Raw genomic sequence first — 19,130 nt, 5'->3', positions numbered from 1 at the left:
CTGTTCGTATAAAGGTAGGCTTGGGATGAGGACTCGGCCTGGTAAACATTCTTCTGGCATCAGCCTGTGTGGCAACCAGAGCACAGAAGACGCATTTCCCTGCCCTCTGCATCATAAAAGGGCAGCCGCGATTCAACAGAGAGGAGTGGGCCAGGCGACATGGGGGAGCAGGGAAGTGCCAGCGGGACTTGATGGCTGGAAGGGGTCTCTTAAGTTTTATTGTAACCTGCCTGACGTATATGTCGTATGTCCCACTAGCTCGATGCTTGATGTTCAATCATGTAATCCACCTTGTATGGCACTGCCAAGAGAGATGGGGTGGGGGGAGGAGGGGGTGCCAGCAGCAGAGGGCAGGAGCAGTCGCCACACTCCTTCCTTCAGCACTGCCCCAGTAAATTATTTATTATTTTTACATACCGACATTTGATCCCAATTGAGATATCACACCGGTTTACATTCAGGTACTGCAGGTATTTCTCTATCCCCAGAGGGCTTACAATCTAAGTTTGTACCTGAGGCAATGGAGGGTAAAGTGACTTGCCCAAGGTCACAAGGAGCAACAGCAGGACTTGACCGCTGGTCTCCTGGTTCATAGTCCACTGCTGTAACCACTAGGCTGGGATTTTGAAAAACAGCCTTTTTTTATGTTATGTTTTAAAAATGCTGTTTATAGTTTATTCCAATTGCACTGCATGGTTGGAACTGGGCTCTCGGCTGGAAGTGCTCGGATGTTGCTGCAGGAGTCTTGCACTTTTTTAAAATTAGATTTAAAAGTTGAGTCCTTTCTGTCACTTTTCTACATAAAAAATTTTAAAAAGGGCTTTTTAAAAATCCCATTTCCAAATTCACAACCTCATCTGGTACTTGCAGTGCCCATGTGCTGCTGTAATATCTGCATTACCCCTATTTTGGAACTGTAGAAAAGTTAATATGAATTGACGTTGCAGTGCAAAAGAACATTTTTCTATGTAACTTTTTATTTGACGAGGGTTTTTTCCTAACCTGACAGTTCCTTTTCCCCTTTGGACTTGCAGCTGGGTCAGAACCAGGGCTGGGAGCCTTCATTTACAGCTGCCCACAGATTCCTCCCCATCCCGGCTCACCTAGCTCAGTTAATGCAGTGACACAGTCCCGGGCCAGGGATCATTCAGCGGGGCTCCCTCCAGAACCCTGCAGCTCCTGATTCTGGCCACTGGGTGTCGCCACTGTGCAGTTAGGCTGACTCCCTCCAGGCCCGGCTTGGCCCTCCGTAGCATCTCCAGTCCTGGCTGACGAGAGCTGAGAATCGGACTCTGGTCCCTCTACATGGCAGGGTGCAACATCACCTTTTTTTTTTTTACATGTATTCTTTTAAGCACGAAGCTCCTATCAAGACCGTCCATTGGATTAAAGCACCAAACTATACCTGTATAATGACGGGCAGCTGGGATAAGACACTGAAGGTACGGCAGAAAGGGTATGAAATCTGTGATGCCCAGGCAAAGGTGAAACACTGACTAGAAAAGCACACTTTTTTTTTTTACAGTGTAGTTGTTCTTTTTCTGTTTAAACATTTTCTGTTTTACATACATTTTTTTTTTTTCTTTGCTTGTTCACTTTCGGTTGTCCTCTGATTATTCCCCGGCCTCTTGGGCTGTCCTTTTCCCTGTCCGTTGCAGTTCTGGGACACTCGATCGCCAAATCCTATGATGACATTGCAGCTGCCTGAAAGATGTTACTGCGCGGATGTGGTGAGTTTGGTGATTTCAAAGCGAGGAAAAGGAGGACCTAAACTAGAAAACGTTTGAGAGGAGACGCTTCTTTTTACGTGTACCCTCGGACCTGAAACCATCAAAGCTGAAATTACAAAACTGTGGCAGCTTTAAGCAGTTCCGCCTTTACCAGTGTACATTTTTCTTCTTGCTGGTATTCCCTGGAAGTTATAATGAATTTATATTTTTGGCCTGGGAGTATCCTCCTGTTCTTTTTTGGGTTTCCAGCTCATTCGGCCCACAACACCAAGAACCTTCGTTTTGCAGCTACCTGTGTGGGCGGAGGGGGGTTCCTGTAGCCTCTAGCGTAGCCATCACAGTGGCAGCCCTTGCCAGGGGCCACAGGCCTCGTGGCTCCCTCCATGAATCTGGCCACTGGGTGTCACCGTTTGAGCGCTGGCCGAGGCTCCCTCCCCTCGTAATGAGCTCATTCAGAATGGGAGTTTTACCAGAAACCAAAATGTAGGTGCTGAACAGGTTTCTCCAGTCACAGATCACTGCTATATCAGTGGAGCCCAACGTTAGGTCGGGGCAGCCTTTTGGATTTTCTAGTTCCCTTTCTTTTTCAGTTTCCAGTACTTTTCCAGTTGGGAAAACCCTGAAGATGTGATTTTAAAATGGCAGTAAGCAGTCTTTACGAGAGACGCTGCCTGGTTCATTTCATGCTCAGAAGGGTCTCGATCACCGAATGCTTTTTTTCTTTGTGTTTACCAGAAGTTCCTTAATAATAAAAGAAGACCCCTCCCCCCACACGCCAGTAACGGATTGTCTTTTTTTGTTTGTTTTTTTTTACAATTGCTGTGCGGAAGGTATACCCCATGGCTGTTGTAGCCAGCGCAGAGAGAGGTTTGATAGTTTACCAGCTGGAGAACCAGCCCTCAGAATTTAGAAGAATAGAATCGCCACTTAAACATCAGGTAAGAGTCTGCCTTCCTTTCCCCGGTACTTGTGCAATACAGAATGAACATGCACTAGGTTTGTAGGTACACGAGGAAAAGGTGCTTTTAAATAAATGAAAGGCATAGCTGCTGGTGTTTGAAGCAAACTAGATAACTTGAATGTATCAGTTTGAAGTTAGGAATGACTTTTTTTTTTTTTTTTTTAATTAAAAGAACGGCATTTCACCTCTGATTGTTGTAGCAGGGTCTGTTCCTCGTTTCTTAGTCGGACCCTGACCCCCATCAGAGAGATCTCTTTGGAGGCTGCCTGTGCAGCTTAGACCAGGCAGAGTCCAGGCAAATAGTAAGAGAAGTGCGCTAAAACGTACAGAAGGCATAACTTAATCAGATCAGTGATTACACCTGTATTTTATTAAAAGGTCTGTAATTTGCAAATCAGTATTTCCCTGTACATACCCGGATCAGTCCAGACCGCTTGGGTTATGCCTCCCTTCTAGCAGATGGAGACAGAGAAAAACTTGAGGCACACCTCTAGGTCTGGTGTGCCACCTGCGATCCCTCAGTATTTCTCTGTCTCCAGCAGATGAAGGTGGCAGAACCTGCAGTCCTGATCTTTTGGGGGGGGAAAAAAAAAAAGGTGGTGGTGCCTTTAAATCTTTTTACCTTTGGCTAGATCAATCTACTTACTTATCAGTATATTCCATGCCTGATCATGGCTCTTGAAATACTGGGTCAGATGCTGTCAGCAACTGAGCTGGCATCGGTGACGCACCTGTACACGGTGAGGTCCTTCTTGATGATGACCCAACACAACATCTTATCCTTTATGCCAGCCTTTACCTTTCATGGTGCTGTGCTGTTGCTCCTTAATTTATAATGATTACTTGTAAGCATCGGTCTAAATTGTCATTATCAAAGAAAGCCTTATCTTTATCTGTCTCTAAACTCAGTTTCTTCTACTCCTGTGGCCTTCTAGGCTCACTTGGAATTGGGACTGAGAGCCGGTGCCACGAGCTTTCATTCACGACTACCTGGGAAATTGCCCCCTATTTAATATCCCCTCCTGACTCCTTTGGTCCAGTCATGGCAGCAGCAGCTGAGGGCTGGGGGCCATGCATCAGAGCCCCTTCTGGAACTCTGCAGGCCCGGGACCCTGAGTCTGGCCGTTAAGTGTTGCCAGACCGTTAAGTGTGACGACGACCAGGACTCACTCCCTGCTAGGGACTGTGAATGCCACTCCAGCACCCCTAGCCTCAACTGATCTGGAGAAGGGGGAGGACCTGGACGGGGAGTCAAACTGAGGTCCATCTGCAAGGCTGAACACAGTACGGCCTCTGAGCTTCCAGGCCACTCGTTCGTAAACTCTTAAATCCCATTATTCTCAGCCTCACAAAGTAGGAGCTATGCTTTCTTTAATGATGGCTGCTCATCTTTTATTTCTTTATATTAAAGGTGGGATAAGTGGAGTGGTTTGTTTTTTTTGTTTTTTTTTCATTGAACTCTATAGTGTTTGAGGGTTAGAGCAGTGCCTCACTTTTCACGATAGCTGTACGCAGTCGAGGAATTTTAACTTTGTGCAAACTGTGGGACACGAGTTATTTTAGTCTGACTACCCTTTTTATCCTTGAATTCAGCATCGCTGTGTTGCCATATTTAAAGACAAACAGAGCAAACCAACTGGCTTTGCCCTGGGAAGTATTGAAGGAAGAGTTGCCATCCATTACATTAATCCACCAAATCCGTAAGTCTCCTGTTTTGTTCATTCTGTGCTAGCTGTTTTCTTATTTCCTTTGAGAAAATCTCAAGAAGCATTTTCCATTTTTTCCATCCTAGTGCCAAAGATAACTTCACTTTTAAATGCCATCGCTCCAATGGTACTAACACGACAGCACCTCAGGACATCTATGCTGTGAGTATTCACATGGAAGCTCTTTGGTTTCCAAAGTTAGTCAAGTATCTCTTCTTTTTCAGACCACCATGTCATGACTTGCCCAGAACCATGTCCTAGGCATTAGAGGCCAATGCATAACTTTGTGTGTGCTGGGAGCATTGGTAGTGGACCGTGTTGAAATAGAAATAATCTACAGCGTTAGATATGTGGCCTGATGATTCAACAGGTTAATGTAAATTGGTTATTTACTTTCTCAGGTAATAGAAGGATTAGGGTCACTCCATGAAGTTATCAAGTAGCTCATTTAAGACTAAGAAAATTCTTCTCAGCTCAGTGCATAGTTAAGCTTTGGAATTCATTGCCAGAGGATGTGGTTATGGCAGTTAGTGTTACTAGGTTTAAAAAAGGTTTGGGTAAGTTCCTAGAGGAGAAGCCTATAAACTGCTGTTAATCAATAAGGAATAGTAGCTTGAGATCTGTTTAATGTTTGGGATCCTGCCAGGTACTTGTGGCCTGGATTGGCCACTGTTGGAAACAGGATGCTGGGCTTGATGGACCCTTGGTCTGACCCAGTATGGCAACTTCTTATGTTCTTATCAGGAAACCAATCCCGTGAAGGTGGCAGGATTTGAACTTCATGCATTTGAGAAGGCAGACAGTCAAGCGCATGGTTAACTGCCGGTGGGCTTAGTCTTGGAGAAAGCCTTCTGCCTTCCAGAGAAATGTTATTTTAAGCAGAGCCCCTGACTGCTGCAGGGTTGTGGCTGTGGTGCCAGATCCTCTCTGGGCCTGGGCATGCCACGGAGGTGGTATTCTCTTGTTATAGCGGTGGCCCCTGTCAGGCAATGAGGGATGCCGAGGGCGTAACGTACAGGACAGAGCCTTCCAGTCCTCAGGCTGACAAAAGTATCTAAAGCTGCCCAAGCGCACTGTCTGGGTAGGGAGAAAGAGATTAAAAAACTGGAAGAATAAAAAGGGAAAAGGCACAAAAGTGGAGGAGAGGGGAAGTTGCAAAGTGGTCACAATTTGCTATGTGTGGAGTTTCAGCACCAAAGTATGTGCCGTTCGTACCCCAGATCAGTCCGGACAAGTGGGTTTATGCATCCCTACCAGCAGATGGAGGCAGAGAACAAAACTTAGAGGCACTGCTACATAACCTGAGGTCCCTCAGTATTTCTCTGACTCCAGCAGATGGTAGAGGTGCGAAGGGACAGAAGAAGAGAAGTTAGAAGACGCTCCCTGAGGCGCAAATAATTCAAATCCCCGCGTTCCTTTACAGTTAAGATGTGTTTCTCCATGCCAGTTGTGCTTTCTATTCAGATGTGGTGCAGAAATCTATATTTGACTGCATAAGTAAGCCGTGTTTGCTTTCTGCATTATTGCAGCTGGAGTAAAAGTCAGATCTTGCAAAAAAATAATTGTGATTGCCACGGTGGTCCATAGAAATGATAGAGGGCTACAAAATCATGACTGGGGTGGAACGGGGAAATAGGGAACGGTTATGTCCTCTTTCAAATAGTATTAGGACTAGGGGACACTCTAAGAAGCTAATAGGTAGCACATTTAAAATAAATCAGAGAAAATATTTTTTCACAGCACACAAGCTATTGAATTTTCTGCCAGAGGATGTGATGAGAGGTATTAGCATAGCTGGGTCCAAAAAGGGTTTTGGACAAGTTCCTGAAGGAAAAATCCATAAGCCATTATTAGCCAGATAGACTTGGAAAGCCTTATCCCTGGGCAAAGAAGGATTGGATCTATTCTTTGGGGTTCTGCCAGGTACTTATGACCTGGATTGGCCACTGTCGGACAGGAAGCTGGGCTACATGGACCTTCCTGAACATACCCAGATCAGTCCAGACAAGCGGGGTTTTATTCCTCCCTACCAGCAGATGGAGGTAGAGAACAAAAACTTTGGGCACTGCCAGCTATACGAGAGGGCCACCTGCAGCCCCTCAGTATTTCTCTACCTCCAGCAGATGGTAGAGGTGCTAGACCTGCAGTCTTGACTGATTGAATATTTTGAGGAAATTTACTCCCTGAGGTGCCAGGTTCTTGAGAAGAGCCATTCCTCGGATTGAGCCAGGGGATTGGATACCCCTGACCAGTTTCCACCCGCAACCCCGGGATCCCTGACAGCCAGTGGTCTGGTTCCCTCAGGGGACCCGAAGCCCCTGCGCCGGCCCAGGAGAACGTATCCCTCCTTGTTTTTTTTCTTTGGTTTGGAATGTTTTTGCTTAGTGGGTGCTCTGGGCCTTTAAGAAAGTTGAAAAAAAAAAAAAAAAGAAAGAACAGGGCCTGCTTTGCTAGCAGCGGCAGCTCGGGCGTAGAGTCTGAGCTGCCCGTCAGGATCGTCGGGAGCAGGGCCCAAGGTGCTAAGGCGCTGCAGGGGAGTCTGGAACGGCACCGACAGAGGAGGGTGGCCCCGGTCGGGGAAGGAGCCTCCTGTGAGTGTGAATTTTTGTTTTTGGGGACTGTTTTGCTCGTGAGCCGTGCTGGCGTTTTGGGGTTTTTTTTGTGCTGGCGAGAATTTTTTCGCGGCAGTGCGCCCTCTTCTGGATTCGGCAGTGGCCACGTTGTGCGTCCCTTCCCCCCCTTCCGCGTTTGCCCACGGGCTCTGTAGAGTGGCAGTTGGGCTTTTGCTTTAGCCCGATGACGGACAGGCCACTGGTGGAGGCCGCCTGGGTCTGCGGGGTTTGGTCGGCCGCAATTAATATCCTCCTCTGTGCGGAGTGTGCAAGGGGGGGAGGGGGCTTCGGCAAAGCGACCGAAGACTTGAAGAGCCTCGTGGGTCGTGGCAGCGTTGCTCAGTCCGCAGGGGGGTCCTGCTTTGTCCACGGAAGGATAGCTAGATAGGGGGGTTCTTCCCCAGGGCTCCGGGGAGTCTCCTCCCCCTCCCCCTTTCCTCCGCTGTACAGCCGCGGGAGGAGGACCCAATGGATTTGAGGTCCTGGCAGTCCCAAGGGACCCTCGAGAGTCCTGGGGGGTTTTCTCCCGAGTTTGTTCTTTTGCTGCATGAGGCCTTCTTGGCTAGGCAGGCAGGCAAGCGCAGTTTTAAGGACAGTCTGGCAGATTCGGCAAAACAGGCGAAGGTGCCTCCTAAGGGCTCCGAAGGGTCATGGAAACTGTCCCAGGGAAGTCACCCAGCACATTTGGATTCCAAGTCTGAGGATTCGGGTGATTCTCAGGAGGATGGAGATAGTTCCTCGGTGGGTAATCAGGTTGCGGGCCCCCCAGACCCAGGAGATCCTAGGGCGGGTCCGGAGGCCGAGGGCGATGACACGCGGGTAATCCGTCTCTTTAAGACAGAGGAGATACGCCCTCTTATTCCCCAGGTGTTGGAGGATATGGGGGTCAAGCTTTGTTTGGAGGACTCTGATACAGAAAGTGTTAATCCACTGCTCGATGGCCTGCGGAGACCTCCCAGCGCCTTCCCCATTCCTAAAAAGGTGCAGAAGCTGATCAACCGTGAGTGCGGACTCCTCGGATTCGGGACTGAGAGTGAGCAGAGCCATGTCGAAGCTTTACCCGCTGTTACACGAGCGTTTGGATGCCCTCAAGGTTCCGAAGGTGGATGCGACTGTTTCAGTGGTCATCAAGAAGACCACCATCCTGGTCGCTGGAGCCTCCGTGCTGAAGGACGTTCAGGATCGAAAACTGGAGGTGCACCTCAAGCGAGCCTTTGAGGTTCTGGCTCTGGGGTTGCGAGCAGCGGTCTGTGCCAGTCTGATGCAGCACGCATGTTTGTGTTGGATCCAGAATCCGCAGGAGCAGTCTGCTTCCGGGGTTCTTTCCCCAACCCAGGCAGCTCGCCTGGAGGCGGGAGTTGCCTATGGAGTGGATGCCTTATATGACCTCGTAAGGACCACTGCGTGGGGTATGGTCTCGGTGGTGGCAGCCAGATGCCACGTGTGGCTGCGTAACGGGTCGGCGGATCTTTCATCGAAATCACAACTGTGTAATCTGCCCTTTAAGGGTAAACTGTTGTTTGGTGAGGATCTCGACCGCCTTATTAAGTCTTTGGGGGAGATGAAAGGCAATCGACTGCCGGAGGGATAAGAAGTCTACCCGGAAGCCTTTCTCCTCTCGGCCTCACTTTCTGGACTCGAGGCCCGAAAGTGACATCTCCGAGGCAGTCCTCAAATAGACCGCAATCCTTTCGGGCGTCCAGAAGAGCATCTAGGGGAGGGGTCCGCCCAGGGGGCAGGCGGAATCAAATCCTCCCAATGAAATCAGAAAGGTCCACACCTCGTCCTTGGTGATCGGGGGCAGACTGGCCGGCTTTTACGAGGAGTGGACCAAGATTACTTCCGACCAGTGGGTGCTGGAATTTGTCAAGGAAGTCATGATGTCTTTCCCGAAGCAAGCGAGCAGCTGTCCAAGAGATGCTTCAGCAGTTATTAAGCCTGGAGGCCGTGGTACCGGTTTCCGAACGGGGACGAGGCAGGTATCACATCTATTTCGTGGTTCCAAAAAAGTGGTTCGGCCCATCTTGGACCTGCAAAAAGTCAACCAGAGTTTGAAGGTGCCACGCTTCCAGATGGAGACTTTATGCACCGTGATCGCGGCAGTCTGAAAAGGAGAGTTTTTGGAGTCTGGATCTTACTGAGGCTTATCTTCATATCCCCATTCGGCTGGAACACCAGAAGTTCCTCAGGTTCATGGTCCTGGGACAGTACTTCCAGTTTCGGGCCCTTCTTTGGTCTTGCCACCATCCCTCGCACTTTCACGAAGGTGCGGCCCTGCGACAGGAGGGAATTTTGGTTCACCCTTGTCTGGACAATTGACTGATCAGGGCGAAGTCATAGGAGGAGTGTGTGCGGTCCGTGGTCCGAGTGAGATCTCTTTTGGAGTCACTGGGCTGGATCATCAATTTGCAGAAGTCACCTGATTCCTTCCCGATCCCTCGAGTACTTGGGTGCCCGCTTTGACATTCAGCAGGGCAGAGTGTTTCTCAAGGAAGATAGGGTGAAGAAGATTCAGGGGCAAATAGCTTGTTTACTTCGTCTGCCGTGTCCCAAAGTTTGGGATTACTTGCATGTCCTGGGATAGATGGTGTCCAAGTTGGAACTGGTGCCTTGGGCGTTTGCTCATATGAGGCCCCGGCAGAGAGCATTGTTGTCCCGCTGGAGTCCACTGTCGGAGCAACATTTTCTGCCCCTATCTCTTTCGCCGTTGGCCAGGTCCAGTCTGGACTGGTGGATGACAAGGAGCAATTTAGAGAAAGGGATGCCCCTCGAGGTCCTGAATTGGGTGGTGGTCACTACGGACACCAGTCTTCGGGGCTGGGGTGCAGTATGTCTGGGCAAGTCAGCTCAGGGCCTCTGGTCAACGGCGGAGCAGGCGTGGTCCATCAGTCGATTGGAGACAAGAGGTGCGCAGAGCCCTCAAAGTGTTCCTAACCTTGGTCCGCACTCGCATGGTACGAGTGTTCTCTGACAACACGACCATGGTGGCTTACATCAACTGCCAGGGGGGCAACCAAGAGTCCCGTGGTGGCTCAGGAGGCTCAGCTATTGTTCGCGTGGCCAGAACTCGCAGGCGTGAACAACATCCAAGCGGGCTCTCTCAGCCGTTAGCAGTTGGATCCAGGGGAGTGGGAACTGTTCTTGGAAGCCTGGGGTCTCCTTTGCGAGCTTTGGGGGACTTCTCAGTTGGATCTTATGGCGACGAGTCTCAACGCCAAGACAGAGAGGTTCTTCAGCTGCCGGAGGGAGTCAGGGGCTGCGGGGCTCAATGCCCTAGTATGCCGGTGGCCAACCAGGATTCTTCTATATGTTTTTCCTCCATGGCCTCTCATGGCGAGGATGCTCAAAAGAATAGAAGCTCATCCAGGGCCAGTAGTGATTGTGGCTCCGGAGTGGCCGCGTCGACCATGGTTCGCAGATCTGTTTCGTCTGGCGGTGAACGGACCACTACACCTTGCCCACTTGCAGGACCTCCTACACCAAGGTCCCATATTTTCGGATTGGGTGGATCGCGTCCGTCTAGCAGCCTGGCTTTTGAGAGGCGGAGATTGCATGTGAGGGGTTATTGCTACCCTCCTTCAGGTGAGGCGCCCTTCTACCTCCTGGGCCTATGCCAGGGTCTAGAAGTTTTTTGAGACTTGGTGTGGACAACAGGGATTGGATCCTCTTAAGGTTTCAGTCTCTCATATTTTGTCTTTTTTGCAGTTTGGGCTTTATTTATTTATTTATTTAAAGTTTTTATATACCGGTATTCGTCGAAACATCATATCGGTTTACATGTAACTTGTAACAGCAGGGAAAATACATTAAACAGGGCGAAAGGCAGAACTTGGAGAGTATACAGAGGTTATATAACAAGCTTTTGGATAAGTTTGGGCTTATCCAAAGGGTTTGGCCCATAGTTCTCTTCAGGTCCAGGTTTCGGCCTTAGATTGTCTAAGGGAAAGTGCAGGGGAAGATTTTGGCTTCCCATCCAGATGTCGTGCATTTTCTTCGGGGAGTTGAGCATCTCCGTCCACCTCTCCTCAACATTTGCCCGGAATGGAATCTCAATCTGGTATTGCGGGCCCTTTGCGAGGAGCCTTTTGAGCCACTGGATCGGACGCCTTTAAAGATCCTTACCCTGAAGACAGTCGTTTTGGTAGCTATTTGCTCGACTAGGAGGATTTCGGAATTGCAGGTGCTTTCTTGCCGTGATCCGTTTCTCCAAATTTCGTCTGATAAGTTGTCTTTGCGGACAGTGCCTTAGTTCCTTCCTAAGGTGGTGTCTGTGTTTCTTGTGAACCAGATAGTGGAGTTACCCGGTTTCCTGGATTGGGCTCAGGATCCCTCGATGGGAAGGGAGCTCCATCTTTTGGATGTGCAACGCGTTTTGTTGGGATACTTGAAGGTCACCAACTCTTTCCGTCGCTCTGATCATTTATTCATCCTTTTCGGGGGAGCCAAAAAGGGAGAGAAGGCGTCTAAGTCATTCATTTCTCGCTAGTTGAAAGAGACTATTTCCGCTGCATATGTTTCCAAGGGCCGGGCAGTTCCGGTGGGACTTAGGGGCCCATTCGACTCGAGCTCAGGCGGCGTCTTGGGCTAAATGTCAGCTAATTTCTCCCCAGGAGATATGTAGGGCCAAGGTGTGGTCTTCGCTTCACACTTCCACTAAGCATTACAGTTTGGATGTGCGAGCCCTGGAGACAGCTCCTTTTGGGGAGAGATTTCTTCGAGCTGGTCTTTCGGGTTCCCGCCCGGTATAGGAGGGCTTTGGTAAGCCCGCTTTTCTAGACTGATCTGGGTATGTTCAGGAAAGGAAAATTGGTTCTTACCTGCTAATTTTCGTTCCTGTAATACCTCAGATCAGTCCAGAGGCCCACCCTGGTGATCTATGCCGAAAGACTGCTTGTTCTGCTGCTGGATTTTTTTGTTGGCAAAGCAGAGCTTCCATAATTTAAGATTTGTAACATGTTTTTACAGTTTAATGTTTCTAAGTTGGTTATCCAGTTTTTTCAGGGGTATCCATCTTAGGGGCCTCATTCGCCCCCTGGTTTAGTTATCTTGGCTTTGGTATCAGTCGATACTGAGGGACTGCAGGTGGCACTCTCGTATATGTGGCAGTGCCCAAAAGTTCTTTTTTCTCTGCTTCCATCTGCTGGTAGGGATTTTATTTATTTATTTAACTCTTTTCTATACCGACCTTCATGGTTAAATAACCATGATCAGATCGGTTTAGATGAATAAAACCCCGCTTGTCTGGACTGATCTGTGGTATTACAGGAACGAAAATTAGCAGGTAAGAACCAATTTTCCTTTTTGTCCGACCTAGTATGGCATTTATGCCCCTAAATCAGGGTAAATGATATCTTTATTGGACCATTTACTACATCTGTGAGTAGCTTTTGAGTGCTCTGCTCCTTTCGGTAACCTTCATCAGGGAGCACTGGAAAGCTGGTCACAGATATATCATGCTGGTCCAATGAAATATTATCACTTCTAGCTCTTCTTTCTTCATATAAAAAAAATATATATTTTTTTTAATCTGCCATGAGAACCAAGCTAGGATATGATTTCCATTTGCGCTAAGATAACTTGCATCCCTGTGTAGGTAAATGGCATTGCCTTCCATCCTGTCCACGGGACCCTTGCGACCGTAGGATCCGACGGGCGATTCAGCTTTTGGGATAAAGATGCACGAACAAAGCTAAAAACATCAGAACAGCTGGACCAGCCAATCTCTGCCTGCTCGTTCAATCACAACGGCAACATCTTTGCATACTCCTCCAGTTACGATTGGTCAAAGGTCAGAGGCATTCTGGATTCTTTAAAACTTAAAGGGACATCGTCTGACAGGCCCTGTTGCACTGCAGCTGGTGTGTTAAGTAATCCTCTGTCACTACACAAGTCAAGTGTGGGTAAAGGAAAGTCAATGCAGGACTTGGCATTTCTAATTGTAGGATTTCATAGCAAATTAATGGTAATACGTTGGCTCTTTTGTAACAAGTGTCGTCTTTGTCTTTAGGGCCATGAATTCTATAATTCACAAAAGAAAAACTATATTTTTCTGCGTAATGCGGCAGAAGAGTTAAAGCCCAGAAATAAGAAATGGTGAGTAAAACCTTTTTTTCTTCCGTGCACAGGTATTGTTTTTCATTTTCCCATGGCAGTACTATTTTGGATCACTGACTTAGTAGTATGCCGAATATAAAAAGAAAATAAACTGACTCCGGTAACTGTAAACATCTGACCCAGTGCTATGCACTTTAAGCGTTCAGAAATGGCAGTGCATGATGTGTTATCCGCATTCCTGTAAAAATATACGAATCCTGGAGCAGCTCTTATCCTTAGCAATGGTTATATGTATAGTGCATACCAGATGTCTGCAGCGCTGTACAGGCGCACAATGTGCAGTTCCCTGTACGTTCCCGGATCAGCCCAATTTGCTGGGTTATGCCTCCCTTCCAGCAGATGGAGACAGAGAAAAACTTGAAGGACACCCTTGTAAGTCGGATGCGCCACCTGCTGCCCCTTCAGTATTTATCTGTCTCCAGCAGATGAAGGTGGCAGAACCTGCAGTCCTGGCTAATTAACTGTAACAAGGGGGGGAAAAAAAAAAGTTGCAGTGACAGGAGTCCTTTAAATTTGTTTGGCTGAAACAAAGTTTCAAAAAAAAAGATCTGGGCCTCCCAAGGAGCAGAGTAATTTCTCTTTGGTGGTAGGCCTAACGTGTGCTTTGCCCTTCACTCCAGTGTACCAAGAGCAGCAGCCGGTGAATGACTGGGGGGGGGAGATTTACCGGTGGGCTGGTCCCTCTCCCCCTGGCCCAGAGACAACCACGGGTTGTGCTCCGGTGAGGCCAACGCGAATTTAAAAAAAAAATAGAATCGGAACGCGTTGTTTTTCTTGCAGCTGTGTGCTCTTATTCAGCCTCCCGGGCTCCGGGGTTTATTTTCGTGGCCTCCCCTCCTTGTTCAGCGTGGCGATGCCGCGCGCTTTGGCCTGCAAATCCTGTGGGGAGCCGGCAGCACAGCTCTCCAGAGATAGCCTCTGCTCCCGGGGGCGATGGCCCGTCAGCGGGGGCAGCTGGGGGCAGGAGGAGGCAGGCACATCGGTCCCATGGTGCGGGCGCCCCAATGCTGCCTCGTGGTACTCAGCCTGCCCAACAAGGAACGGCGGCCATTTTAGGGAGTTTCTCCTCAGGCAGGAACAGCGGCCATTTTGAGGTACTGGAGAGTGAGACAGGGTGGAAAGCTGCTGTGCTCAGTCCTGTGGGCCTCAGATCGGCTGGCCCTGTGCCAGATGGACCTTTTCTAGGTTACAGGTTCTGATTCCAGGTGTTCTATGTCCATGGCAGCAGCAGAGGTTTTGGCGGCGGCAGTCTGAACAGGCTGAATCTGGTCACGGACTCCATTTTGTGAGTTCTGATGTCCGTCTGGGTTTGACCCCCTAAGGGCATGGGTGACACAGGAAGGATTGTCCCTGGCATCCCTGTACTGGGAAGGCCTCTGATTGATGGTTTTTCTTGTCCTGGAGTTTTAGGTTCAGGCAAGTATTTTGTTTGTGGGATGCTGACAAAGCTTGGCCCTGTGTCTCACTCTCCAGTACCTCAAAATGGCTGCTGTTCCTGCCTGAGGAGAAACTCCCGGCGGTAACAGAAAACGGTCCCCTTGTAATAGTGCTTATAAATGCCCCTGTTCTTGCTCTTGTCTACAGCTTAAAATTAGTGCAGCAATAATCGTAATGGTTTCCCCAAATTGCAGTCAGGCGCAAACATTTTTATGCGCGCTCCGAGTAGCTCTGATTCCGCCAGATTGCATAACTGCGCTCAAACAGAGGCCTCCACAAGTGGCACTGATACAACCTATAGGGTAAGTCACCAGGCAAATTAAAGTTCCTTGCCACATTTGGGAGCCCGCTCACTCCAGGAGATTGTCACTCAGTTCAGCTAACAAGGCTGCAACTATCCACAGTTATACTATGCCATCCCACTGCTGCCACCAATGCAATTCCCCAAAAGACTTGGCTCTCACCGCCACTGAGACACTTAAAATACCGAGAGACCTCCCTAGAGTTTCTGTGTTCGCCCTCAATGGCCCCAGGCCAAACGAATTTGCTTCATCCCAGAGTATCCTTTTTTTTTTTTTTTTTTTAATTAAAAAGAACAAGCTGAAGCAAAACAGCATGAAAAAAGGTAACCCACAACGAAGAGGCAGCAGAGAGGAGGAGTCGACGAGAGGCCCCAAGTACTCAGAGTCCTCAGGTCGTCGTCGGTGCAGCTTGTGCTTTTGCTTGCCTGATTTTTCTTCATCTCCTTCAGGCTTCACCAGAGTTTCCTCCCTGTGTTCCTCTTTTTGGGATCCTTTATACCTCCTAAACACTGATCTTTTTGCCTTTGTTCAGCCACCTCCTTTGAGACCCAGATCGGTTTTGTCTCCTCTTACTTTTGTTTACTTTTCTGACATGCAGATTTCTTGGCTTTGTAATAGCTCCTTTTAATTTGGCCCACTTCACCCATTGTCTCCCAGTCTTCTAGTTCTTCCTCCAGGATCATCCCCATTTCTCCATATTTCTGAAATTCAAAACTCGGGTCTTCCTGCGACTTTCTCGTATCTTATTTGCTATATCAAACCCTACCATCTGAAGATGACAGGTGCTCAGTCATTAGAGACATTATCCCATTTGTGAGTACCAAGTTGAGGATCTCTCCCTCCCTCTATCTGCCCTTTGAAGGGCATCCACTGTTTCTCTACTTCTTGCAGATTCCACTGAAGGGATGCTCCAATCTGCATCTGGAAGATGAAAATCTCCAACAAACAACATTTCTCGATGTTTTCCGCCAGATCTGTCCAGCTCTTTTGTCTGAAACGGAGGCCTGTAGATCACACCAATGTAAATGGAAGCACCATCTTCTTTTTTTTTTTTTAGGACAACCCATAATGCTGCTTCCCTACCCCACGTCCCTTGCATTGCAGTTATTTAGATATTGTTTATGACATAAAGCACTACTCCTCCTCCCCATTTTCTGTCCTCTGTATCCTTCCTTAATAAGTTATACCCGCTCTCCTGACATGCGCACAGGCCACTCTCCTGGGCGCGCGATTCAGGAAGCCTTGGTATGCTAATTAGGGCCCGCAGTAAAAAGCGGCAACTGTCAGCGGGTTTGACAGCCAACGCTCCATTTTAGCGGCAATGGTTCTCGAACCCACTGACAGCCACGGGTTTGGAAAACGGATGCAGGCTAAATTGAGCGTCCATCTTCCAACCTGCAGGCTGCGGGCAGATTTAAAAAAAGTTTTTAATTTTTATTTTACTTTTTTTTTTTTTACTTTTGGGGCCTCCAACTTAATATCGCTATGATATTAAGTGGATAATACTTTAAAATCGGCTCAGTGTGCTGCAGCAGTCAAAAAAGCAAACAGAATGTTAGGAATTATTAGGAAGGGAATGGTGAATAAAATGGAAAATGTCATAATACCTCTGTATCGCTCCATGGTGAGACCGCACCTTGAATACTGTGTACAATTCTGGTCGCCGCATCTCAAAAAAGATATAGTTGCGATGGAGAAGGTACAGAGAAAGGCAACCAGAATGATAAAGGGGATGGAACAGCTCCCTTATGAGGAAAGGCTGAAGAGGTTAGGGCTGTTCAGCTTGCAGAAGAGACGGCTGAGGGGGGATATGATAGAGGTCTTTAAGATCATGAGAGGTCTTGAACGAGTAGATGTGACTCGGTTATTTACACTTTCGAATAATAGAAGGATTGGGGGCATTCCATGAAGTTAGCAAGTAGCACTTTTAAGACTAATCGGAGAAAATTATTTTTCACTCAACGCACAATAAAGCTCTGGAATTTGTTGTCAGAGGATGTGATTAGTGCAGTTACTGTAGCTGGGTTCAAAAAAGGTTTGGATAAGTTCTTGGAGGAGAAGTCCATTAACTGCTATTAATCAATTTTACTTAGGGAATAGCCACTGCTATTAATTGCATCAGTAGCATGGGTGGTTCTTAGTGTTTGGGTAATTGCCAGGTTCTTGTGGCCTGGTTTGGCCTCTGTTGGAAACAGGATGCTGGGCTTGATGGACCCTTGGTCTGACCCAGTATGGCAATTTCTTATGTTCTTAAGTTGGAGGGTGACAAGAAAAGCAGTTTTTTTCTGCTTTTCTGTACACTTTCCCGGTGCTGGCCGAAATTAATGCCTGCCTTTGGGCAGGCATTAATTTCTGGATCACGCAGGAATGACTAAAAGGCCCATCAACATGCATTTGCATGCTGCAGGCGCTATTAGTTTTGGGGGTGGGGGGTTGGCTGCCCGTTTTCAACGCGCTATTACCCCTTACTGTATAAAGGGTAAAAATAGCGCGTCGAAAACGCGCGGCCAAACGCAGACTTACAGTGCACTCTGCCGGAGCACACTTTACTGTATCGGCCTGTTGCTGAGGCTTTTTCTGTATTCCACCTTGGCATCCTCGCACTTGTGATTTGCTGTACTGGGGATAGACGATCGCTACTTGTATATAAGGTCATCACACCTGTTTAATGAACAAGATAAAAATCATTTGTTTATACCATTGTATAGTAGAAAACGATACGGATTGCAGAGCTTGCGTGCATGGGCTAAAATTGTGGAAAGCATTACCAACAAGGATACAGGGAGAGAGGGCCATTAAACCATTTAGGAAGAGGGTGAAGGCATATGAGTACTTTTCTATATATCATTTTATTACGTGTTACGTAAATATGAGTTTTTTAATGGAATCCATACTGGACACAAGTCCTGGAAGTTGCACAATCTAAGTTTGTAGCTAGAGCTGTGCGGAGCAAAGACCATCTCTTGTGTACATTTGTACAACGCTGCAGATGTGCAGTGGGTGCTATAGAAGTTGTAAGCAGTAGCAGCAGAAAGGACTCCCGGAAAACTGGCCTTTATTCTCCTCCGCACGTCCTCCTCGCATCCGTGGTAGCACCTTCTCCTCGCATCCGTGGTAGCACCTTCTCCTCGCATCCGTGGTAGCACCTTCTCCTCGCATCTGTGGTAGCACCTTCTCCTTGCATCTGTGGTAGCACCTTCTCCTTGCATCTGTGGTAGCACCTTCTCCTTGCATCTGTGGTAGCACCTTCTCCTCGCATCTGTGGTAGCACCTTTTCCTCAGATCCGTGGTAGCACCTTCTCCTTGCATCTGTGGTAGCACCTTCTCCTCAGATCCGTGGTAGCACCTTCTCCTCAGATCCGTGGTAGCACCTTCTCCTCAGATCTGTGGTAGCACCTCCTCCTCGCATCCGTGGTAGCACCTTCTCCTCAGATCTGTGGTAGCACCTTCTCCTTGCATCCGTGGTAGCACCTTCTCCTCAGATCTGTGGTAGCACCTTCTCCTTGCATCCGTGGTAGCACCTCCTCAGATCCATGGAAGCACCTTCTCCTCGCATCCGTGGTAGCACCTTCTCCAATTTGATCAGGAACACTTTCACTATGAAGTCGCCCGTCTCTATCATTTTGTTTTGGGGTTTGTTTGTTTTTAATAATTTAAATAAAGAGAAAATACTTTTCTCCTGGTTTTTGAGAGTTTTTAAAGAATTTTAGAAACTGTTTTGTCATTTGGGAAAGTTTTGATCTTCAGCTGTTAAGAAACCTACAAAAGAGGTGTTAGTGAAATCAGGACTGCTGTTTGTTTCTTTTTCTGGCTGATCCCAAAGTAACCCGTGTTTGTTTCCCTTTCAGAGCTGGCTGCTTTTCACGCCTCGTTATTTATGAAACTTCAAGGCAAAAGTTTACTCCTGCTGGCTCCAGATGTATAAATGTATGTACACACCTGATTGTCTCTCCAAATAAATAGGATTTTTTTTTGTATTAAAAAAGAAAAGTTTTGTAGACAAATATTGCTGCCGGCTGTGATTTTGTTTTACATTTGCACATGGATGTTTCCAGACTCCTCACGCTGGCTGACCTGTGCCAGTATTGCCTCTCTGTTGCCTGGGCACTCTGTGGGACAGGAGAGTAACCAAACAGAAGAACAGTCTTAGAAAGGTAACTGAACAGAGGACGGAAAGCAAAACGGGCAGAAAAGACTGTTTATTTTAAGCTGCTCTGTTAAAAACACACAAGTGATGAGGGGAAAAAAAAAACCCCTGGCCTCTGATT

At 47.9% G+C, this 19,130-nt stretch overlaps 1 protein-coding gene across 9 annotated transcripts in view; it reads left to right on the top strand.

Moving 5' to 3' along the window:
• The window catches only part of RAE1 (ribonucleic acid export 1), a 51,284-nt gene extending 32,418 nt beyond the window's left edge, over positions 1-18,866 (top strand). For 8 of the 9 annotated variants that reach the window (XM_029612476.1, XM_029612473.1, XM_029612470.1 and 5 more), the window contains 7 exons: positions 1,356-1,442; positions 1,659-1,730; positions 2,561-2,668; positions 4,285-4,391; positions 4,484-4,559; positions 12,603-12,797; positions 13,017-13,106. In XM_029612476.1, the coding sequence (XP_029468336.1) occupies positions 1,356-1,442; positions 1,659-1,730; positions 2,561-2,668; positions 4,285-4,391; positions 4,484-4,559; positions 12,603-12,797; positions 13,017-13,106 (735 nt within the window). Of the gene's footprint in view, positions 1-1,355; positions 1,443-1,658; positions 1,731-2,560; positions 2,669-4,284; positions 4,392-4,483; positions 4,560-12,602; positions 12,798-13,016; positions 13,107-18,710 lie in introns of those variants that run through there. The other variant, XM_029612467.1, reaches the window with a different exon arrangement.
• Positions 18,867-19,130: the final 264 nt, after the last annotated feature.

The sequence above is a fragment of the Rhinatrema bivittatum genome, chromosome 8, assembly GCF_901001135.1.
Source record: "Rhinatrema bivittatum chromosome 8, aRhiBiv1.1, whole genome shotgun sequence".
Lineage (NCBI taxonomy): Eukaryota > Metazoa > Chordata > Amphibia > Gymnophiona > Rhinatrematidae > Rhinatrema > Rhinatrema bivittatum.
Note: the sequence above shows the minus strand (reverse complement) of the source record. Positions and strands in the feature narration are given on the sequence as shown.